Source organism: Dermacentor silvarum, chromosome 1 (assembly GCF_013339745.2).
Source record: "Dermacentor silvarum isolate Dsil-2018 chromosome 1, BIME_Dsil_1.4, whole genome shotgun sequence".
Taxonomy (NCBI): domain Eukaryota; kingdom Metazoa; phylum Arthropoda; class Arachnida; order Ixodida; family Ixodidae; genus Dermacentor; species Dermacentor silvarum.
This window is the reverse complement of record NC_051154.1, coordinates 38,153,398-38,178,431: the sequence shown is the minus strand read 5'-3', so window position 1 is coordinate 38,178,431 and position 25,034 is coordinate 38,153,398. Positions and strand designations below refer to the sequence as shown.

At 46.9% G+C, this 25,034-nt stretch overlaps 1 protein-coding gene across 1 annotated transcript; it reads left to right on the top strand.

The window, feature by feature from the left end:
- Positions 1 to 539: 539 nt before the first annotated feature.
- LOC119460766 (spondin-2) lies at positions 540 to 21,100 on the top strand. The gene is made up of 4 exons (XM_037721853.2): positions 540 to 740; positions 10,266 to 10,480; positions 12,757 to 13,195; positions 18,741 to 21,100. The coding sequence occupies exons 1-4, from the start codon at positions 542 to 544 to the stop codon at positions 18,944 to 18,946; spliced, it is 1,059 nt and encodes a 352-aa protein (XP_037577781.1). The 5' UTR covers positions 540 to 541; the 3' UTR covers positions 18,947 to 21,100.
- The last annotated feature ends 3,934 nt before the right edge of the window (positions 21,101 to 25,034 follow it).

The window sequence follows — 25,034 nt, the reverse complement described above, 5'->3', positions numbered from 1 at the left end:
GCACGCGACCGCGGATTGTCCGCCCCACTGTGTTCGGTCGATTTACATTTTCCGCGTAACGTCCCTCAATGCCTTCCTCGTCAATGTGAAGTGACATTGACCAGCTTCCACTGTATAGAGTCCAGTCCATATATACATTTCTACCCATATCTCGATCTCTAACCTTTGCTTCTTTTGAATAAAAACAATTGACCGTTGTCTTTTCTCCTGCCGCCGTTTCGCCTCCTTACGCAAAATTTCCATTGAATTCTCTCTTCGGCACCTCTGTTCCGACTTTATTATAGTTACTATAATAAAGTTATTATGGTTACTTTGGGAATCCCTTCAACGCGGGTCCGCAGTGCGGCATCCATCTCTGAGCCGATGTGCGCGCTGCCGACGTACCCGCAAAGCACGCCTTTTCATGCGCAAGATACCGCGTCAAGCCTCCGTGGCTCCGAGGCGTCCGTCGGCATCGTACCGAACGGCGCGCGCGCCGCGCCCGCGTATATATATAAGGAGGCGCGGTCGGCCGCCGAAGGCAGACAGACGAGTGCAGGCCATGGCGCAGCGGCGCGCAGTTTCTCCTCCGCCCGCACTGCGGTTCGCGCTCCTGCTGCTGGTGTTCGGGCCGCGGTGCTACGAGGCCTGCCGGGGCCTGGCCCAGTACCGCGTCACCCTGGCCACCGCCTGGACGGCCAGCCGCTTCCCCAAGCACTACCCGCAGTGGAGGCCGCCCGCCCAGTGGTCGCAGCTCTTCGGTGCGTACGCATAATGAATAATGACGCGTGTGGCCCACAGCGGCCATTCCCATCGGTATGTGCACGAGCGGACGTTCACCGGCCGTGCACCATAGGGTTCGCGGCAACCTGCTCTTGTGAAAGGAGCACTTTTAGAACGCTTGAGATCGCCTGTAGACATACATACACGCATACATACATAAATACACACACACACACACACACACACACACACACACACACACACACACACACACACACACACACACACACACACACACACACACACACACACACACACACACACACACACACACACATATATATATATATATATATATATATATATATTATTGGCCAGGCGTTATTGGCATTATTGGCCAGGCTGATACTATCGGGGAGCAAAACAGCACATTAAGTTATGAGATCAACCATGACATGCAATTACACATTTTGTATCAACGTTTTATTGCCTCAGGGTAGCGCTGTCGTTTAAGGGAAGTTTCGCCCTGCCAAAAATCAGATATAGGCGGTAGTGCTTTTAGAGAGAACAATACGTTTGGAAATTAGCCATATAAAGATAACGTAATGTAGCAAGAGCTTCGTATATGTGAACAGCATCCAAGACTATCATTTACGTATATATGTTACGAAATTATGGCTATGTACACACTTGAGCTCTGCGTGCCTTAACTGTATGGCTATGTTCTAACTAACCGTTTATAGCGAGGGAATCGCAGCTGAATTCTGTAGAACGAGGTTGTGCTGCAACATCGGCGTCGGCACAAATCGAGAAATCCGCACATGCACGTACAACTTGCCATTGCGTCTTCGTCTGGCGACTAAACGTTGCAGTTACCCGCGTCACGTTTTGATCCCCAGTGCAAAATACACGGTCGCGTTTTGTTCGCACCCGGCATCTGTAATCTTAAACAGCAGGGTAACTAAATACTTCATAAACGGTACGTGCACGCTAGGCATTCTATGGTAGAAATATTATTCCAGTGCTTGCATTTACATCGTAACGGGTCCGCTAACTATTATGCACGCTGTTTCGTTCAGAGTGCTTCGTTCGAATGCTGTTTCGTTCAAAGTGCAAAGCAGCAGCCGCGTGATAGGTAGCACATTATCAAGGCAATACTTGCACTGTTTGGTGCAATATCACTGTCGGAAGAACTGGCAGTGGGCCACGAAAAAAAATATATATATATATATATATATATACGCCTCGGTTGGTTGGTTGATCCTCATTGTAATGGTGCAAACCACTTGGGGTAATCGGCCAAGGATAGCGAGCGCCAGAACAGGTCAAACATGTAAAAGGGATTTTGACGAATATCTTATTCACCGAAATAAATAAGTGAAAATTTTGAAATGAGGAGTTACCCGATACAGGTATGTATTGAATGAGGATAACTAAATATATTAATGTAAAGAAAAGCGAGAATAGGATAACATACAGAATTCAGCATGCAATTCTTCCTGTCTCGCTCAGGAAGTCTAAAATGGCTCCACAAAGCATTCTTGTGGTTAAAACGCAGAGCGGTAGAGCCGAATGAAAGGACAACTTCAAGAGTCGAGTTCCGGGCAAGCTTTCCGAATGGGATCCTTCAAGAGAACTTTCATTTGAACTAAAGAAAATGGTGTGCAGAAGAAGGTGGCATATACTAAACAATGTTATAGTTGGAGGAAGTGAAATGTGCCAGTGAGATTTGCTGTGTCACATACAGCCTGTCGTGCAGTGCGCTTAAGCAGTTATCTTCTTTACTCTCTGTTATCCTCTCTGCCTGTCCTGCATTCGCTTTGCTTGCACTTCATACGTGATTTTGTGGCCCAGTTGGATGAAGCTTCATTTTCGCAAGTGTTCGATACCGGCTGAGATGCATTCTTTGGGGGAAAAAAATAGGGGCGATCAATCCGTGATGTTTCAAAATTTGTTTCCCACTGTGAACTGCATTCGAGTTGCGGCATCGGGGAAGGATATACGGTTTGCATGAGGAAAAATATATAGTTTCGATCAGGTCAGCTCATCAATGGGGTTATCTGGTATAAGCGATATTTTTTTTTTCTGCATCAACTAACGCGCGGTAGAAAAAAAAAAAAATAACGGCTGTAAACGCCCTGCACGTAAAATTATCTTTCCGACGAAGACCTTGAACTCTTGAATAATTGCGAGACGAAGCATAAAATACGACAGATTCTACAGTCTTACAAGAACGGGCAGTTTCCTGTTGCCAGCTAATCTTCATAGAGCGACACCACTTCGGATAAACTTGCAGCAGAGCAGAAAAGGCGAAGTTATAATGTTGGGGTGCGGTATGAGCGAGAACGTTTGCATGATGCGACGATCAATTCTGCTAAAGGCGCTTAAAGCGATTTGCTGTTAACGAACCGCTTTTGCAAATAAGGACGCGATATATTGAAAAAACGACCGCGCTTGTTAGTATAAATCTTCATGACGGAAGAAACAACACGAAAAATGGTATAGTTGAAAGAGCAGACTGAACAAAGCACTTCTCCTGTCCGCTCTATCATGTCCCGTTTTTCCGTCATGTAAGGTGCGACTCTTACTTCGAAACTGGAATATACGCTGCAATACGTTGAATATATGTAAGCGTGATTATCTATGTGCGTTCAATGGAGGGCCACCAAATTGAGGGCGCTATGTCGAGGGTTCAATCCCGTTCCTGGCGGCCGCGTTTCGATGTAGGTGAAAACGCTCGTGTACTATATATTTAGGTGCGCGTCAGAAAGCCGCAGGTGGTCAAAATTAATCCGGAGTCCGCCACAATATCCGGCGTGCCTCATAATCAGAGCGTGGTTTCGAGACGTAAAACCCGAAAATTTCATGTGTTTGATTAAATTGAGGGCGTTGACGTCGTTGATCGAAAACGGTATACTAAATCTAAACCTTGTTCTTTCCGCCATTTCCGAGATCAGTTCTCGCGAGGCTGAAATTGTCGGCAATCTCGTGGACTTGGTGAGGGCTTACGTGGTTTCTAAATTATTTTCCCAAAGATGAATATTGACCAAGTTACTCGCTCGAACTTCTGTCTCTTCTGTCAAACTGCAGTGTAAACTGAGTGGAAAGATTATATAGTGCAAGATCGTTTCGGGAGTTTTCAAACAGTGTAAAGCAGTAGCGCCATACAAAAATTACAGGTAAGCTTATAAAATTACAGGTAACTAGTCATATAACTAGTAACCTTTTCTTTTCATTCTTTCTTTTTTCAGATAAATATTGGGCTAGGCAATTAATTTCTGAACGGTACTTCTCCCACACCTAGCTGACGCGATATATAAAATTTAATTTTGACGGTCGGATCTTGGGTCGCGCGTGGCATGTCTCCGCTTTAAAAAAAAAAAAAAAAGCAAATTAATTCTGGGTTTGTCCGTGCCAAATGTCTCCTCATCGACTCGTCGCGTGCTTTGCAAAAAGGTCGAATTTGGTATGTCTAATTTGGTGCGCGGTTAATCGCTAATCCACTTTCTCTGTCCGGCACCTTCGGTTCGCAACATTATATGGGCAGAGAAAAAAAAAAAAAAAGAAAGGAAACAGAGAGACGGGTTGTAACAACGGGACTCACCCCCGGCACCATGCGCGCGCGTCATCGCCGGCGGCGCCCTTGGTGCCATTGCATCAGCGGCGATGACGGCAGCGTTCGTTCCGAGGCCGCCTACGACCACCCCGCGACTGGTCACAAAGCCCCTGATGGCCTCCACGTGGCGACACTGCACCGGGCTGCCGCGGCAAAAGCAGATGTGGTGATGATGTTAAGTGGACGCTATGTATGTAAAGGCCACAACATTAATTTAGTCTCATTAAGAACTCCTTAAAGTACATTATGGAGTTTAACATCCTGAAACTGCACTGTGCGTTATCAGGGACGCAGTGGTGAAAGACTCCGGGTTAATTTCGACCACCTGTGATTTCTTTTTTTTTTTTTTTTTTTTTTTTTTTTTTTAACGTGCATCCACCTAATGCACAGTACAGTTGCATTTTTGAATTCCGTCCCCATGAAAGTGCGGCTGGGAATCGAACACTCGACATCTGCTAAGTGTTCTTTCAAAACCATATATTTTCATTCGACTGGTGGAAAACGCTCGATTGTTGCTGGAGAAAAAGGAGGCCATACCTCATTTTAATTGGATTTCGTGCTGAAACATGCGCCGATACGTCATCGTGACGTCACGGACTTAAAAAAAATTATCTTCTTTTGCCCGTTTTAGCTTCGGAACAGCTCTGAGAACTTGCTAGGCTGAGGCGTTGGTTCCTTTACGATGGTACGTCATCCTTATCCGTCGCTAACTAGTTAACTAGACCCGGTTAAACGCTGTTTAAATTCATGACGTCACGTGAAGCTGGTGCGCCAACTTCAGGGTGTTGGGCTCCTAAGCACGAGGTCACGGGATCGAATCCCGGCCTCGGCGGCCGCATTTCGATGGGAGCGAAACGCGAAAACACTCGTGTACTTTGATTTAGGTCCACGTTAATCTAGAACCCCAGGTGGTCCAAATTATTCCGGAGTTCCCCATCTATGGCGTGCCTCATAATCAGATCGTGGTTTTGGCACGTGAAACCCCATAATATATGCTAAAATGAGAACAAAGCAATTATGCAAGCCTGTAACTAAGGTTTCGCGATTAGATGCCGATTCTATGAAGTCTTTTGTCTACAGTTGATCCACATCGGCATGCAGTTTCATATATCTGCTGCTGTTGGCCGTGACACAGACTCATTCATCGTCTCAGGCCGGAAGTGGTGTATACAGGTAGCTTTCACGTTCTCACACACGTCCCTAAGTTTGAGCAGGCAAAACGTGAGTAATGAATCGACTTGATTATCCCCCTTTCAGTGTGGAAAAGTTGTTTGCGTCAGGAGTAACGTCCGCGTCGTGACAGCAATCTGCTCTAAAAGCCCTAATAACCTCCTTTAATGAAAATGATATTGCATCCATGTAGTAATACTTAGCATGTCCTTGTGTGTATGTGTTTATTTATTTATTTTGTATTATTCGATTGAATAGATTGATTGATTTGTGTTTTATTGCAGAATGTGCCACATTAATTGTTGATGTTATATATATATATATATATATATATATATAACATCAACAATGTGGCACTATATATATATATATATATATATATATATATATATATTGACGGTTTATATGCGCGCTTACGAAATGCCCCTATAATTGCCAGAACCTCTTTTCAAATCACGTCATGTTATCTTTGATCATTGGACAATTTATTGTTTGTGCAAAAGCCAGCGATATAGTAGTTGCCAGCATTTCCAATTCCATCCAAATAAATCACTCGCTCGCGCTCTTTACTGTTTTGAGGCTGCGTTAGGCTTTCAGGGTTGTTACCGTTACTTGCCCCGCCTTCGCCATACTATAATGCTCCTGTCACACGCGCAGAGTCGATTGACGTCGAGATTTTCGAGCGCAATGAAAGGACAATGTGTAATCGAGAGAAGAAGGTTCCGAGTCAAACGTGTTTGAAAGTACTCGAGTTCGATCTGTACTGACTTCAGTACATTCGAATATGTGTCCGTGTGACAGGTGTATTATCAGGCGTGTCAGTAACGAATTACATGGAATTAATTGCTTGTAATAAATGACATTTCGTGGTAATTTTGTAATTTGACGATTACTTTAATGATGTCCTGCAGCTACGCCTCGATCACCTGAACATGTCAGGCTGCATATTTGTATACCTCTCTTGAAAGTCCGATCTCTGAGTTTTTCTCTTATAATACATTTCTCCCTCTCTCTCTTAGAAGCGCCTTTATGGGGCCTTCATAAGCGCTAAGAGCTGCTACTCAATTCTTCTTCGCTTAGCGCAGTCTATCACCTCTCAGATATAGACAGTTTAAACGCCTATGTTTCTATCTGTTAGATATCCAGGTGTTTCATTTTAGCATTAACTGAATTTTTAAAATCACTTGTGGCACAAATCTGCTTATTAATCTGGATCACTCGAAAAGGAGGACATTACTTGGAGTGCAAATCGAAATGCATAACTGGCTAATTAACAAAGTTTCACTAATCAACTTATCACTTAATTATACTTTAGGGCACATATTTCAATACACATATACACAAGGCACTTCCACTTGGAACTAATTTTGTAAATAGCACTAGTTTTGAGATATCCACAGTGAAAATTGCGGTAAATATGCATCGTTGTTCCACTGACTCTATAAAACTGCTTTTTATGCACTGGAGCTCAAAAGTTACTGGAAGACATGCATTTAGTCGCAAACCTTGGGAACGAATGGGCAGGAAAGTAATGCTATAAAATGGGCAGGAAAGTAACGCTATAAAGTAATCAATTACTCTATAGTAATTGCTCAGCTACTTCCATGGGCAGTAATTGGTAACCGTCATCAATTACATTTTTGAAAGAAGTAATTATAATGGGCACCGGTTACTTTTTTTCTGTAACGTGTACAATTCTGGGTATTACGCATGTTCACAACACAAATACCCTATCACACAGGCAACTTCGATCCTTATTGAACTAGGTCTGCATCGAAGTTTTTTAATTGCGATCGAAGCGACAAGCATGAATTGATTTAGGAGAAGTCAAGCATGCTTGATAATGACTTGTGTTAGTACATGGTCCACACTGCAGTCTGTTTGCATGGGCTTTATATGAAGCATACATGCTCAGAAGTGTGGCAGGGCTATAAAACCATCATCATCATCATCATCATCATCATCATCATCATCATCATCATCATCATCATCATCATCATATATTTTATGTCCACTGCAGGACGAAGGCCTCTCCCTGCGATCTCCAATTACCCCTGTCTTGCGCTAGCGCATTCCAACTTGCGCCTGCAAATTTCCTAACTTCATCATCCAATCTGGTTTTCTGCCGACCTCGACTGCGCTTTCCTTCTCTTGGTATCCATTCTGTAGCCCTAATGGTCCACCGGTTATCCATCCTACGCATCACATGGCCTGCCCAGCTCTATTTCTTCCGCTTAATGTCAACTAGAATATCGGCTATACCCGTTTGTTCTCTGATCCACACCGCTCTCTTCCTGTCTCTTAACGTTAGTCCTAAGATTTTTCGTTCCGTCGCTCTTTGTGCGGTCCTTAACTTGTTCTCAAGCTTCTTTGTTAACCTCCAAGTTTCTGCCCCATATGTTAGCACCGGTAGAATGCAATGATTGTACACTTTTCTTTTCAACGACAGTGGTAAGCTCCCAGTCAGGATTTGGTAATGCCTGCCGTATGCACTCCAACCCAATTTTATTCTTCTGTAAATTTCTTTCTCGTGATCAGGGTCCCCTGTGAGTAATTGACCTAGATAAACGTACTCCTTTACAGTCTCTAGAGGCTGACTGGCGATGCTGAATTCTTTTTCACTTGCCAGGCTATTGAACATTATCTTTGTCTTCTGCATATTCATCTTCAACCCAATTCTTACACTTTCGCGATTAAGGTCCTCAATCATTTGCTGTAATTCGTCTCCATTGTTGCTGAATAGGACAATGTCATCTGCAAACCGAAGGTTGCTTAGATATTCGCCGTTGATCCTCACTCCTAAGCCTTCCCAGTCTAAGAGCTTGAATACTTCTTCTAAGCATGCAGTGAATAGCATTGGAGAGATTGTGTCTCCTTGCCTGACCCCTTTCTTGATAGGTAACTTTCTACTTTTCTTGTGGAGAACCAAGGTAGCTGTGGAATCCTTGTAGATGTTTGCTAAGATATTCACGTATGCCTCCTGTACTGCTTGATTACGCAATGCCTCTATGACTGCTGGCATTTCTACTGAATCAAATGCCTTTTCATAATCTATGAAAGCCATATATAGAGAGGTTGATTGTACTCCGCAGATTTCTCGATTACCTGATTGATGACATGGATGTGATCCATCGTAGAATATTCCTTCCTGAAGCCAGCCTGTTCTCTTGGTTGGCTGAAGTCAAGTGTTGCCCTGATTCTATTGGAAATTACCTTGGTGAATATTTTATACAGTACTGAAAGCAAGCTAATGGGTCTATAATTCTTCAATTCTTTAACGTCTCCCTTCTTATGGATTAGTATAATGTTGGCGTTCTTCCAGCTCTCTGGTACACTTGAAGTTGTGAGGCATTGCGTATAAAACCAGCATACTAGGGCGTAAATTCGAGCTATAGTTGTTTTTTTTTCCTTATCATCAAATAGAAGCGCGTAAAACGAGAGACGAACATAGAAGAGACGTAAGCAACGCTTCAACCTCTTGGATAATTCGACCAAGACTTGCGGTCCCGCAAGAGTCGAACTAACAGGGGTTGACTGAACGTGCATCAGCGACCATTTCATGCGTGATTTTCAGCGTAAATAAACATTCTCGGAAGATGGTTAGTATGTTTTGCGCGTCTTCACTCTACAACATGGTGACGCGGTCAATTGAGACCCGTAAGTGTTCGACTAATCAAAAACTTTTAAAACAACACATTCCAATTAAGGCGACTGAAAGGCGTTTGTCCTGCGGCGCAAAAACCAAATCAATGTGGCGGCAAGACACAGATGAATACACACACCTTGCTTTTGCAGGTAAAGACAGTCCTCCCAACTAACGTACGTCGAGCGCAATTAAAAAAAAAATTAGTCTAAGAAGTCACCCACAGGTAGCCCAACACTGTTTTTAAAATTAAAGGCACCAAAGCGATCAATGGTCTCTTCTACACGCTTCAACATTAAGTCTTGTGGCAATAAATATAACACATATAAAAATATAAAATTATAAACGAAAATATATAAAGTTGTAAACAAAACCGATGCCAGCGTTTGCCTTTTTATAAAAGTTCCGTGGAATGTACTAGCTCAGCATATCGTCGTATAGAATACCACAACGGCAGAATAACGGCACATAAATGGCACGGGCATGCAGTGTGCATTGCGACTCTGATGAAACGTGACGCGCGGAGGCTAAGCCGAGAAGCCCGCGTTCCGTTTCAACTCGAAAACGATACATTCGTGTGCATAGCATATCTAGAACAAATCTGCATGGCGCTGCATGCCGCGCTTAGGTTTCTTCTGAAAAGGGGGGAAAAATGGCGATGAAGGAGGAGGGAGGTATGATGGAATCTTTTGAACGCTACATATTGGCGTTCAAAGGCTTCATGCGAGCGCGAGAACTGTTCTACACCGATATTGCAAGGCTAAAGTTCTGTCAACTCCTCTTGTGAGAGAGCGGCTTGTCCCATTCATAGCCCCACTTTCGAGAGTTCTCGTGCCCTAACCCGTCGCGGTGGCTGAGCACGAGTTCACGAGTTCCATTCCCGGCGGCTGCATTACCATGATGCTGAGCCGTGCTCCCATCGGGGTAGCAGAAAATAGCATCTTCTTCCTCTCTCTGAACCACTCACTATATTACCACGGAAGCGGAAAGCAGAAGCGCTCGCGTATCGAGCTTTGCGAGCACGTTTTAACCCCGAGCCTCCCGCAGGGGCTTCTGTCACGGCCCCGGCGATGTTTTGGGTCTGGAAACTGGAGGAGTTCAATATAGGACAAGCACCCGCATAAATGTTTGCAGGTGTGAGCCACAACGCCAGTGTGCACGTTTGGCGCGAGGGTCGCTTGGCGAGCGAGGGCGTGCGCCAGTTCGCCGAGCACGGGCACGTGGGCCGGCTGAGCAGCCAGCTTGCGCAGGGCTTCGGCGGCGTGCTGGACGTTTTCCACGGGCCAGCCATCGTCAAGGGCAGCGGAGCATCCAACGCTGCCTTCTTCGCCGACGCACGCCACTCCAGGGTCAGTATACACTTCGGCGGCCCAGCGGCGCGCTTTGAAAAAAAAAAAAAAAAAAAATCACGCATCTCCACGAAGCACTGGGGATCGTTCTTACCGTAACATTGCCCGCTCGCGCATGTAAATGAGTGACAACGCGTGTGTACAGTATGTCGTGTTGAGTTCTGGATTCCGTTGTCCCTTCATTATCACTGCTTTGTGGTCCGTGAAATGTAGAGCCAATGGTTCTTCGATCGGATCTAGCCTGAAGTTGGCAAAGACAAGGTCTATGCACGTTCCCCTGGTGGTTGTTGGTTGTTCCAGTCATACGAAATGCATCGTAGAGCGTATCGAGACGTCATATACTACACAAGCCAGTCGCTGTCCGTGATGTCTACGTTAAAGTCTCCGACAAGTACGAACGAAGGGGTTGTTCTTGTACTTTGTTTCGTATTCGCGCATGGCTAGATCGATGTACTTTTCTATGTTGCCTCGGGAGAGATTCGGGGCCAAGTACACTGTCATGACGACGGTTCCGTCGGATAGCTTTATTACAGCGTGTTCGCCGTTGTGAGATTGGCTCGTTATTGGTAGGTACACCGCGGTCTCTGGCAATTTCACGTACATCCCAACACCACCCGCCGAACGCTCTGCTTCTTCTGTGCAGACGATGGGGAAGAATCCATTGATGTGCGGTCTCGCGTTCCACGTTTCGGTAAAGCAAAGGACGTCTGCTTTCGTTATTATGGGATCTCGTTCGACGTCTTTTGCGTGGGCATCGAGAGAGCCCGCCGCGGAGAGAAGAGAAGCGGGAGTCGGGAAGTGAGCTAGGAGCTGGCGAGGAGGAGACCGCGAGCGCATGCGCGCGCCGCCCTCCTGGTTGCTATGGCTACGGCGCGGCCAACGTTGGCCGTGAGCACGGACAACGTGGACGGACGGACAAGCCTCGACCCTAAGGTGCTTCGCCATTAAAAAGCGACGCTTCTAAAAGCCTTCTGACTGCGGTCTCATGTGCACTTTTTTACGAGCGGGGTCCGTTTGCTGAAACATGCTTAACTCACGACGCAGTTGGGTTTCGTTCGAGGCAGAAGCATCGCTGCAGCGCGAGAGTGCATCCACGATCGCGCAAACCCGCTCGACAGATACGCGCCGGGCTATGGGGTCATCCGCAACGGCTGCTTTGTGTACACGATAAAGAGTGGTCCAAATTATACCGAAGACATTCACTACGGCGTCCCTCATAACACGCGCTGTGCAGTTTGGGCACGTTTAACCACGATTTAAGTAATTCGGAAACAGCACCGGCGCGCAGATGTTCGTCGTCGCGGAAGAAACCCTCGACGGAAAAGGATGGTTCGGTGCTGCCTGACATACAGATACGGGGGCACGCCACGCCGCGTAAAGCCCATAATAAACCCCGTTTGAGTTCGTCATATGTAAAGCCAGAGCTGTTGCACGTATTTTGTTAAGATTCATATCATTTTTCATTATTTTGCCTTTCGTCACTGGCCAGGAGGTCGCCGCGCCGTCTTTGTCCCCCGAATCGGCCTCTCGGAGCGACGGGTGATAAGAGAAATGAAAAATCGTTATCCTTCGCGCGATAAGCATGAACTTGTGAAACATTAATTCTCTTTAGATATTCTCATATTATTGGATCACATTTGAGTATATCAGTTTCAAGACGCGTAGTCTGTGAGGACAGACTATCCGGCATTTTAATGTAGCATATTGCTGGACGTGACGCCACTCAAAAGTGAAAGTATCTCCGAGAGCGATCGATCGAGGAAAATATGTGGATCCCACGCACTGTGGGAATCGATGTAAGTGTAATGTGTAGTTTGTTCAGCGTTTAGTGCAATACGAGAGTGGTGAGTTGATGTTAAACGTTACCTTGCGTGCACCAATGTTGTTTGTCTGCGTAGTACACAGAACACACAGGGAGACGTGTTTGCTTGGAGGCGTTGTGTGCCATTGTTCATCATCTCTGAGAGCGTTGAGCAGTATCATTGCCTCACATGGCACATCGCATCGTGGCAGAATTGTTAAACTTTAATTGAACTATGGGGCTGTACGTGCCAAAACCACGATCGGATTATGAGCCGCGCCACAGAGGCGGACTCCACATTAATTTTGACACCCTGCTAAATCACTTTATTCTTTCCAAAATACAAATTGGAAATGGATGCTTGAGTAAAAAGCTGGTTTGAACAGCTTGACTATAGGCCCTGATATCCGTGGCAATGACGGACACTGTTCACTGGTGGCGCTCTCCTTTACGCAACTCGTGAGTCTCTCCACAGGTGTCGGTCATGTCGCGACTGGTTCCCAGCCCGGACTGGTTCGTGGGCGTCGACGGACTCGAGCTGTGCGAGGGAGGCCGCTGGCGCGACCTTTTGCTGGTGGACGCGCATCCACTAGACGCCGGCACCGACAGGGGCCTGACGTTCACTGCACCGCGCTGGGCCGCCCAGCCGGCAGAGAACGTCTCGCGCATCACGGCCCGCTCGCCCAGCCACCCGGGAGCCTCGTTCCACTACTCGCACCTCGAGAATCTGCCGCGCATCGGCGTCTTCCAGTTCCGCAAGCTGCACGAGTACGCCTTGCACGGGGACGCCTTGGCCGACCAGCCACACGGTCACAGGGAGACTGCAGCACCGGCGGCATCGGAAACGATGCTCAGCACCCCCGCACCTTCTGCGGAACCCAGCAGTACCACGGGCAAACCACCGACGGACAGCGGTAATTGCAATGGCGCGCCGGAGCACAGGGCCGGTATTTTGTAGCGATGCCTTTCCGATGCTGATGCCTTTTCGCGCTTTTCGCGCTTGATCAGTGGTCGAAGCGATGGTCCGCTCACGTTATCAACGGGATCAGCCGGCCGTGAGCGGTGGATGATAAGACTAGTATAGAATAAAACATGACGCATCGCTACAAAATACCGGCCCAAGAGGCCTTTTTATTATGGACACTCCAGGCCACGGTGTAAGATATATACTCTTACACCGTGCTCCAGGCGCATCTCTGCCGTCGCCGCGGTGTTCCGTATAAAGTCCAAGGGCGATAACATCGTCGCCGCGTGCCGTATGCTGTATGTGCGAGTAAAAGCGTGCGAGGGTGAGCCGACGATGGCGGCTCACCCTCGCTGCTGCTGCTGCTACGTATGGGGCGGCCGCGCGGGCCCATACGATCTGCGATGTACGATCTGCGATGAGTACAGATTATGGGTGCGCCGAGGGCTCGCGTTGTTCGACAGGCAGCACTAAGTTCAATTCGCTCGCTGCTGTTACCGCGCTTCCTCACTCCAGCGTATTGACAGCGAGTTTCCGTGGTCATCGAGTGAGATGTGTTCATGTTTGCTTGTGCGCGCGTGACACCATGCTTGTTACTTTAGTTAGTAAGCGAATGTTTACAAGTTTATACGGCCGATAAAGCTACTATCCTTACTTCGTATAGCTGTCTAGTAATTTGCTATCGCAATCGATGCTTCGCCTTTTTTTTTTTTTTTTGACGTAGGAGTGGCAGCACTCTGTTAATTATTTACGTAAATAGGCGAATGCAGCGGCTTTTGCGTATAAAGAACATATAGCTGCCCCGAGCTGGTCGCACTCGCGAACCGCAGGGACGTAAAAAACCGACAAAAAGTTGAATTTCTGTTCGACGGGCAACGTGAGGGCACGTCCGACAGAGGGTAATCGACGACGGCTTTAGCGAAGGTGGCAGGAACTTGAGATCGTGAGTCAGCGTCTTGCCAAAACGCCTCCCCGCCATACACAGAGATGCTATCACAGCTTCACTCGCGTACGCCATTTTATACTGTTCCTTGGGGATAATCACTTCTTGGGAGTATACTTTTAGGGCTCAGCTGACTCCTCAGCGTCGGATTATTATGTACGTTCAGCACGCCGCAATACGGTTTCTTGCGCGTGAACCGTTGCTATGCAGCTTGGAAGCCTTGTATAATCCCGCCCCGTGCGGTGCCCTATAGGGTTCCACGCGGCTCCACTTTGATTTCTCAGATTAGAGCACTGACACATCCCTAATTGATACTGGTTAATGGCTGATAGTGTTCAACGTTCCGAAGCAAGGGTCTATGTGAGATTCCGTTAGGGCTCCGAATTAGTGTAGACCACTTGTGGTGCTTTAATTACCACAAGCGCTTTTGCGTTCCGTTCCCGGCGGAATGCGATAGTCGACCGCTGCCGGGAATTAAACTCGGAACATCGTGCTCAGCAGTATAGAAATACATATATCATCTTGAGCCACCGACAGCAGGTAACGATTGCAGTATCTTCGAGTGCCAGCGAGTCGCCACGTGCACGCAAACCGCGTGCGAGAAATATATAAGTGGCGCCCCGCCTCGCCTTCTTTTGCAGCAGGTCAGGCCGTCTGCTCTCGAACCAGGTCGCCTGGCGCAAACAGTTTAGTTTGTGCTGAGTCGTCTCATCAAGAATACGCGCGTGTTTTCCACGCCAATCAACTGCCAGAAGCGGCGCGTACAAAAGCCATGCACCGCGAGCTCGGCCATCTCCGGTTCCTGCTCAATTTTGTTTTCATGACGCGCCTTATGCCCAGTGCGTCGTCGCAAGCCGGCGGCTTCGTCGTGACCGCAGTCAAATTTCCGGCGAGCAGCGAAAACAAAAGCAACACAGGGTCAGCCCGTCAAATGGACAAATTGAAGCTACTTGTGCGCGACCCCGCACGCGTCACCGACGGCACCCCCTGTCAAACATTCTGCTGACTGCGGAGCCTTCTGCGGGCGCGCTGCCAAGCCTCAAGTCAAACAATTCAGACTGCCTTCTCTGGTTTTGTTCATTACAAGGCCGAAGGCTAGCCGGGTCGCGTTGTCTGTGGTCTCTGTATACCTGAAGAGTGCGCCAAGTTTTGAGAAGTGAAAAGATAAAGGTGGTAACCGCCGGTTATACAACCGGCGGTTACACACAATCTAGACGCCTGGGCGCGACGAACTGTATATACATACAGTTCGTCGCGCCCAGGCGTCTAGATTGTGTGTAGAACCAGCGAGTTTGGTTCTTTCATCCACACCGCTTGCCAGATGGTCAGTTTACCACAGTTGTACAAGAGCCAATGGAAAATTTTCCGGGTACAAATCTTGGAAATGCGCGCTCTATCTACGGCATCGGCCACGCACTGTGCCGCCTTGAAATGTGCTGCCATCCGCCCGGCAAAAGTTCTGAAACGGCGGATACCAATGGGTCCAGTAACTTTAGCAAGATACATCGTGTCTTCTGACGCTTGCGAATGCCCCCGCTGGTCATTATAGGTGTTATGACGAGCAGACGGTAACGGGATGAGATTGGTCGTTTTGAACACAATTCTCGAGATTTCTCCGCCTGTTTCACGCTTATCACTCAGTGCAGTTTGTTGACGGAACGGTATATCGACACTAGCAGAAAAAAACCGTTCTCGTATTCGTTGCTTATCAAAGTGGGATGTACCCATTGTCAAACCGACATGTCTTTAAAAGCCAACGCGATGCCAACGCGCCTTAACCATGCAGCCAAGATGGAGCTTGGAAGGAAAACATATTTCCTTCCATGAGAATAATCGTCTGGCGGTAGAATGTCTCCAATGAACACCAAACCACTTCTTCATTTTACAGCGAAGCAGGATTTTTTCGTCTCCGTCGACGGAACAGTCGACAGATAACCACTCCACGAATTGAACCGAAAAGTGCATATCTTCATTGGAATTACGCATGCAAGACAGGCCCCAGTTTAAATTAAGAAAACCACAAAACAAGTGTCAAAATCTCATGATAGATCATAAGGCGCGTTCGAACAAAGAGAAGCACGGAGCGTTCGCTACATGTGTTTCCTGGTAAAGATTACGGTTGCAAAAGCTGCAATTGCCGGGAAGCGCAACTTTAGCATACGAAGCAGGGAGTGACGTACGTCACTACACTTTCATATGTAACAAAAGAACCCGCCTAGAAACTGATTTAATTTGTGTTGTGATAGCGCTATGGGAAGGTCACGCATAGTTAGAACTCCCGACGAGCAGCGTGAACACGAGTACTACTCACTTCTATAGGGTAAAATTTGATCACGTCACGCCGGTGATCATAGTTGGAGACTTCAATGTAGACATTTCAAAACCAGACAAGAAATAGTTTATCCAGTTCGTGATGAAAGATTTTGGTCTCATGCATGTGCTTCACCAATCCAAGTCAGTCAACCACTGTGCACAGGTCGTGTATAGATTTATCTTTAGCTAAGAATTTCTCTAAAATAGGAACGGAAAACCTCAGTGTTTACCACAGCGATCACAAAGCAGTTATCAATATCGTTTCAAATAAATAAAGTATTGGTACAGTGCATTTAATTGTCTCGCCGTCAATCGTTCCATGTAGTGCATTGCTCAATCGTTCAAGGCTGCGCCACTTTGGTCTATCGGATCAGGTGATGCCACAGCTTCGTTCACCAATCACCTTCACAGCGTTGACCCCCCCCCCCCCCCCTTTTTTTTTTTTTTTTTTCATCTGCTGGTTGGGGTGATGCGTTTCGTCTCCAGGGCGTCATCTTGGCGCCCTTACACTTTATAACCCATCGGTAACATATGTTGCCATAAGTGCAGTACCACATCTCTTGTACGCTAGTTAGAACTCTGTTACCCCAACGGTAACAAACTTGCTAAATCGGCGCTCCGATAGGTCCCACATAAATAGTAGAATCTACGGAGGGGTCGCGAATTGTGAGAAATTATGACGTCTCCCAGAAAGCACGTTCTCGGCATTTGGCTTCTCGTCTTCTCAATTCACCAATGTTTAAGGTTACTGCGCCCATTACTACGAGAAAGTAATATCCGTGGATGTTTTCGCTCCGCATTCACTCTGCGCTGGGTAAAGGCGCGGTAGCAGTTCTTTGTTGCCTGCTGATTGAAGGAGCGTCCACTTGAGTTCCCACTATATATGGAAGCTATAGATGTGTGTGCAACACACACACGCACGCACGCACGCGCGATGTCGAGCGCCCCGCCCGACGTCGCGCCTTTCGGTATATACGTGCATATCTCCGGAAACCCTGTGTCGCTAGTTCATTGTAGCTATATTCACTAGCACCCGTCAAAGTCGGGCAGAGTCGGGATATACGTTGGGCTGAAGTCCGGTTGTCGGGGTCACGTATGAACGCCAGCGGGTCGAGCCTGGCAAGGGTCGGTGCGGAGTTGGGCCAGCTTCACCAGCAAGGATGGATGGTTCAATGGATCATCTTGAAAAAATGCGTCCGAACGAAGCTTGTATCTTCTGTGCTTGCTCCGTTCTCTCGCCTCGTAAGCGAACTGCTTCTGGCTATCACGTGCTCCCGCGTTATCGCCGTATGCCACTCCTTTCACCCTTCTGCCTTTACTGCCACTATCACTCATGCGCATGAGTTTTACAGCGAAGCTGTCTATGGCTAGGATCCCGGGATGTTTTCTCGCGTCCATCGACAGAAAACTATCATCATCAATGACTCATACCCCCGTAAGCACTTACACACCCGTAAGCCATGCAAAAAATAGGCAGAGGCTACAAGCTCTCAGCAAAGTGAAGCGAACAGTGCATATATCCTTTGGAATCACGCATACAAGATACAAAACAGCATACGTTTCAATAAAGAACAAGCTCAAAACAAGCATCCGAACCACATTCGGCCCGGCCTGAAAGTTTAAAAGGGGGGCTTTCGAGGGGCGCCACCGTCGACTTGCTTTCGCAAGCAAAAAGTAAAGAAAAAAAAAACAAAAAAAAACAAGCGTTTTAGGAGAATGATAAGGCGCTTCTGATAACAATGCGAAGCACATAGCGCTCCCTGCATGCGTTTACCGGTAAAGATTACTGTTGCGCAAGCTGCCGCGGCGACGCCAGCTTGCGACACGGGGAGTGACGTCTCTAGCCTTTCGTATATGAAATTACCAGACTAGCAACTGATTTCAATGTTATTGCAGCACCGCTATGGGCGGCGGCGTGCTGTCAAAATTAACATTACTCCCATTCCTATCATTACTCTAAAATAGCACTACCACCATTACTCTAAAGCCAGAAAGCATTGCGTAGCCCCTCAGCAGTTCTAGTGGTGGTTTTCAACATCCTCTTTCGCAGGGCCGGGATGAAGAGTTTTTTTACGACAAACGTCGCCGTCACTAAGACGAGTCGATACTTTTCGATGTTAACAAAAGTAATACAGGCTACCACGGGTAAAAAGGAAAATTAATATGGCTGCATGGCTGAGGCGTGAAGTGGTCGCGAGTGTGTGTGTATGCAGAGTGGACCGCGTGCGGTGCTGCGCAGGCTCTTCGTCGTGCCAGGTGTCGGGCTGGTCGGCGTGGTCGGCCTGCAGCCAGACCTGCGGCCTGGGCCAGTCGCGGCGCCATCGGCGGATCCTGCGCTATCCGGCCAGAGGTGCCGCTCCCTGCCCGCCGCTGCACGAGCTGCGTTGGTGCGGAAGCGCCAGGACCTGCAGGAAGCCGAACACCTACTTCCGGTGGAACCGCTGAGCCCCGGCCATTCCGAGTGCAGGGCGCTTCGAAGACGGCCGGCAAGCTGTCTCCAGGCAGCTTTGCGTATATACCCTCTGGTCGGTCTCGCCGCGGAAGGGTGTGATACCCAATCCTCTTCGTTCTTTGTCTCAGGGGGTGCTGGATGAGTTACGTGTCCAGCACGTTCGCCACTTCGGGACTGTCCGAAGTGAAACAATGCCTATCGCGCGCCTCGTCGCCACAGCTAGAGCTGGCAAGTAGGTGTAGTAAAACGAAATTTTAGAACAGCCTCAACTAGCGGTCGGCAATTCATAGCATGCCCCACGGAGACCATTTGTCTGGAAGCGTTACTGTGCATAGGGTGGAAGCCACCTAGTAAATTATATTAAATGAAATTAAAGGGTTGAAAGACAAGCAAGAGCTTGTCTGAGAAGCTAAGAACAAAATGCGGTGTTGTAATTTGTTATTCTTTGGAATTCCAGACGACGAAAAAGAAGGCTGGGCCACTTCTGAGAAAAAAGTTAGTACCTTATGTTCCGATAAATTAGGAATCATAACTAACAGTTCCCAGTTTTAGCGCGTGCATCGGTTGGAAAACAAGCTTAATATAAATGTAGGCCAATAATTGCTACGCTCACACTCTTAAAAGATAAACAAGCAATGTTGGCCGGTGCGAAAAATTTAAAAGATACTGTATGCTCTATTCGAGAGGGTTTTTCACTAGCTACACGACAATCAAGCAGAAGCTTGATCGAATTCGCTAAACAACGGAATCGACCTTTGAAACTCGCTATAGAAAAATTTCGCATCGATAATAGCACTTACATCAATGAAAGTTCTTCTAATGTTGTAGTCCAATCTGCCAAATAGCTATTCGGTGCTGAACGCCGCCCTAAAATTCAGTGAACATCAACTTCGTGCGCTTGTTTGAGAAGCTGAGAACAAAATGCGGTGGTTTAAGTTGTTATTCTTTGTAATTACACACGAATAAAAAAAAGGCTGGGCCACTTCTGAAAAAAAAAGTTAGTGCCTTATATGTTCCGATAAATTGGGAATCACAACTAACAGTTCTAGTATAGCAACTTTCGGTATCATTTACTAACATTCGCAGTCTGTTTTTAAAGAACGACCAGCTCGAATCATATCTTGATAGTAACTCCAACGTTCTAGTACTAACCAAGACATGGCTACACTCCGATGTATTTGACTCCGAGCTATTTTATAATTCTAATCAGTATGCCAGATGCCGCTGTTATTCTGTACATAACCACGGTGGCGGCGTGATATACTGGTGTTCAAAAAAAAAAAAAAGCGCCGTAAGATCCTTCCTTGTTGACGCTAACTTAATTTACACTTGTAGTCTGGGTCGCCTGTTCCACCTTATCTGGGAGGTTATTGATAAGCGCATGCTATCGCGTATCTGTATCCGACTGTTGTTTTCGTGCAGGAGCTTCATAAAGGTATATACCAGTGCTCTAAATCACTTTCCTACTAACAACGTTTATGTATATGTAGATTTTAATTATCCAGATATTGACTGGTCTCACCTTCATCGACTTCTGTCTAAACTTCAATCTCATCAAGATAGCTCGAATATTTTGGATCTTATTCTGACCACATTTCCGCATACCAAAAGTCCTGTCTTGCAAACTGACGGCTGTAGTGGCCATAACCTTCTGCAGTTTTCAATTAATGTTCCAGTTAAATTTGCGGATGTTCAACTTAATTTATGTTGGAGATAAAAGACGCAAGGAGGAAAACGGAGGAGGCGGGTATGGCGAAAGGGTGAGAAGACAAGCGTAGTGCGGCAACAATGATTATGGGATGGCGCCATAGTAGCGCGCGTCGTCTGGTAGGTATGTCGGCGGCGGCTGCTGTGAATCGCGCCCGCGCGTCACCCACGTGCTGACTCTTGCTATCTCCAGATTAGCCGAGGCAGTCGCGCCACACTTCTCTCCATTTGCAACGTGCTGCACGAGACAGATTGTCCGCGCCAGCCAATATATCGCGAAATGAAAACATGTATAAAGCTGCGTTCAAATTTCGCATTAGGGAGTTTTGTAATTGTTGGCGAATTTTTAGTTTTTTTTTTTACCTGCTCTTTTGATGACGTATGACATATCGCGTTTTTAAAGTTTCTAACCTTTCGAATAAACGTTCAGTTGCCAGTCAGCTCCGACTCTTGTCTCCTCTCGTGCCTTTGCTTTTGTTCTAGTAGTTCGCGCTCCAAATGAGCCAGTTTGTTTCTTTCAATGTGTTCAATGTGTGTGTGCGTGTATGTGTGGGTGGATGCGTGCGTGCGTGCATAGATGTATTCACCTACATGCTACTCTGCAAGCGAGGGGCTACTGCAGAGGCGGCACCGCGATGCAGTGCCGCACAAGCTGTAATCGCGCCTTTTCGGTACGGCCCTAGTCTCCTTTTTTAACTACTATAGACCCACCAAAACAACTTGTACACTTCAAGGCAGTACAGGTAGAAAGAGAGGAGAAATGGACAACACTGTTTTCACAAGCGTTTGTGCGACGTCCAATGTCTAGAACAGGAGCGGTTCTTTACAGTACGTTCCAGATGGGCCCGCCTCGTCTGCAGAAACAAACTTACGTTTAATGGTCCTATGAGTCCACTTAGCATGCTGAAAATAAACATAATGCTGGCAAAAGGCCTCAGAGAGCACCTGATATATGAGATACGTTGTCTCTGGCAGGCCGTGAGGCAAGCGAGGATTTGCGCAAGTACGATTAGTGTAAACAATGTTTCATTATTGAGCATATTTAAAAAAATAAACTGATGAGGTTTTACGAGCCACCACGACCTGATTAAGAGGGATTACAATTATGAGGATTCCGGATTTATATTGACCAACTAAGGCTCTTTAACTCTTTCCCTACCATGGGGAAAATAGGTGTTTTTTGTATGGTACGGCAGATGTTTTTGTCTGAAGGAACTACTGCACTCAATGTTTAATGTAATACATAAACAGAAAGCAAAGTGAATGCACTTTGCTTTCACAAAGTGAAAGAGTCCGTGCTATTGGCCAATAGCTGACGTCAATCAAGAAGGGTGTTTGGATCAGTGCGTTTCTTCCTATTGTTACTGTTTATACTTAATGACGAAATTTAATAACAGGCTGAACTAAGCGGACATCTGCTTTTGAATTTCTATAATTATTATGTACTTTCGGACGAAGCCGACCATCGTCTGCTCACGCTCAGCCGCAGCCGCGCGTGTAGGAATTAAACTTTGTCCACCATGCTTATCAGTGTCGTAGACGTTGGGCCGACTAGTTTTGAATGCTCTACTAGCTTCGAACCACGCGAAGCTTAAGGTCAGACCACACGCACGCACGCTTGCCAGCGCGCCCTGACTCCTGGCCGCTCCTGGTTAGACGCTTTGGCAGACTTTATTGATTGCGTTTCAAACGCGCTAGTTGAAAGTGGCTGCTGCTATCCGTCGGTCAAGCTGTTGGACAAATCCAGTCCGCACCACAGTCAGAATGCAGCATATGAGCGCGAGCACGCATTCAAGCCCTGTCGCGTACAAAGCAAACGCTGGGCATACGCATTACAGTTGCACGAAGCTGCGGTCTGCTTCGTAGCGTAGATACCACGGCCGCCGCGGGGTGCCGCAATGATTCCAATGGCTAAGAGCGCTGCGGCTCGCTTAGTACAACCGCGTTTGGCTTACGTTTGGCGCATTGTATGCGCTAAAATTGATGGCATCTATGTGAACATCCAAAATAAAATTTGAATTTTGGGAATGCCCCGCTCCGCCGCAGCCTTCACAGTGCAAATCATTGAAGAAGTTTGATTGTCAATACCTCCGCTTCTGCTGAACGCATTGAAGTACTTTTTGCGGCAGAGTATTTCTGAAACAGCCTATTTTAATTTCAAATGCATTTCGCCACTTTGACAAAAAGTGGTTCAGGGCCCCTTTAGAGATGAGACGTATAAATACCCCCCAGAAATGTTTATTTTCTATCTAAATGTGCAAACCACATTGAGAATAAGCATAATCAACGAAAGAAAAAAAAATATTTTGCGGAAACTTTTTCAGCAACATGGGCTTTGGGAAACACCAGGCAGAAAACTGGACGTGGGTATCACCCCAAGCCACCAATGACTTGGTTTGGAACTTTTACAGACACCTCTCATCATATAGGTGTAACCATAGATGTTGAAGCTAAACATTTCAACAGAATTACCTGTCTGGTTGGGGAAAATTAAGACTTAGAGATTGACTCCAACCAAATAAGGAAATTTACTAGCCCGACGTTTCATTCGGCTCCTTCTTCAGGGGGTATTCTTCGGAGGTGGCGGTGTGCCGCTTTTAAAAGGTCCGTCGTAACAAAAGGAGAGGAAGGGGGAGAGAGCGTAAGGTGCGGAGACACTTGGCAGGGCACCTGTTCTAGACAGACAAAATAGGTGGTGGACCCACCCCCACCACCTATTTTGTCTGTCAGAACAGGTGCCCTGCCTGTCTCCAGAAGTCTCTAGCTGCACCAACCTATCAACACAGCGGAAGGCCAGGACATCATCAACAAGGCTCAGCAAAGACTGGTGACAGCGCGGATACACGAGTGCCACACAGTGATTAGGAAGAAAGAAGTCGACGCGTTCTTCGCCAGAAGACAGCTCGAACACAAGGTACCCCATCTTTTTTCATCAATTGATTCGTTTGCGAAGACCATTGCGTCCTCAGAGAAAAAGAAACACCGCGAAACGCAGAAGAAAAAACTCTCCTCTTTAATCAAGCAAACCGAAAAACCAGGAATGTTGGACAGGCACACAGTAATGAATTTATCATCGAGAAAACTCACAACAGAAGAGACTTCAGTCTTGGCAAAAGGTCATAAATTCAACGTCACCACAGATAACCTCCCCCTGCCCAAGATTGTCGCCGCCCTCGAGAGCGGCATCCAGCAGCTGGACCCTAAAGTGTGGGAACCGCTCAGAATAAAAGCAATAGGCATAATAAGGTGCAATAACAACTGCCGAAGAGAAAGAAACTTGTCGTCTGACGAAATAAGAGCGCTGCGATTACTGAGGGAAGATGGGGACATTGTAATTCTACCAGCGGACAAGGGCAACTCAACCATCGTGTTAAACATGCAGGACTACGAGGAAAAGGCGTCCACCCTCCTTAACAGCCAAGACTACGAAAAATTAAAAAAGGACCCCACCACAAGGACCCAATCAGTACTGAATAAGACGCTGGTCGAAATTTTCCGAAACCACCCAAATTCTCGAAATCTTTATCTAAAATTAATGTGCAGGAACGGGTCCGCACCAGCCTTTTACGGCTTGCCAAAACTCCATAAACCCGGAATCCCCATACGGCCAATCGTAGACTTTTCATGCTCCCCACTTCGATCACTATCCACATACTTGAACCAGATTATATCACTACTCACCCGAAGGACAGCATCCCACGTGCGCAACCCCTAAAACTTCATCAAGCTCATATCAAATGTACGCCTCGAAGATGATGAATGCCTGGTCTCTTTTGATGTGATCTCTTTGTTCACCAGAGTACCCATTCAGTTAGCTATATCCGCAACAAGGGATGCCCTAGAACGCGACGACACACTCGACGAGAGAACCCCCTTGAGTGTAGACGAGATCTGCCGCCTTCTCGAGCTATGCCTATCAAATACCTACTTCCTTCCGAGGCAGCTACTACAAGCAGGTGAAAGGAACTCCCATGGGGGCCTCAATTTCCGTCACCATGGCTAACCTAACTATGGAAAATATCGAAGACAGAGCTCTGAGTACTTTTTCCCCGAAGCCAAAAGTTTTCCTCAGGTACATGGATGATTGCTTCTGTATCGTGAAGGAGTCGCAAGTCAAAAACCTGCAGAGCCATTTAAATTCCATAGACCCGGATATACAGTTCACGTCGGAGCGCGAACAAAACGGATCGTTACCATTCCTAGATGTACAAGTTACACGAACCAACAGCAATCTAAAATTCTCAGTCTACCGAAAACTAACCCACACAGGCCGCTACCTACACTTCTGATCCAACCATCCGGCAAACCACAAGGCATCGGCCGTAAATTCTTTATTGAAAAGAGTCGAAACTCATAGCACATTAGAATCAGATC

What these genes read in the sequence shown, in the direction of transcription:
- LOC119460766 (XM_037721853.2), top strand. Translation starts at nt 542, where the DNA reads ATGGCGCAGCGGCGCGCAGTTTCTCCTCCGCCCGCACTGCGGTTCGCG. An exon ending in CCGACGCACGCCACTCCAGG is followed by an intron (nt 10,481 to 12,756) that starts GTCAGTATACAC and finishes GTCTCTCCACAG; the next exon opens with GTGTCGGTCATGTCGCGACT. An exon ending in CAAACCACCGACGGACAGCG is followed by an intron (nt 13,196 to 18,740) that starts GTAATTGCAATG and finishes GGTGCTGCGCAG; the next exon opens with GCTCTTCGTCGTGCCAGGTG.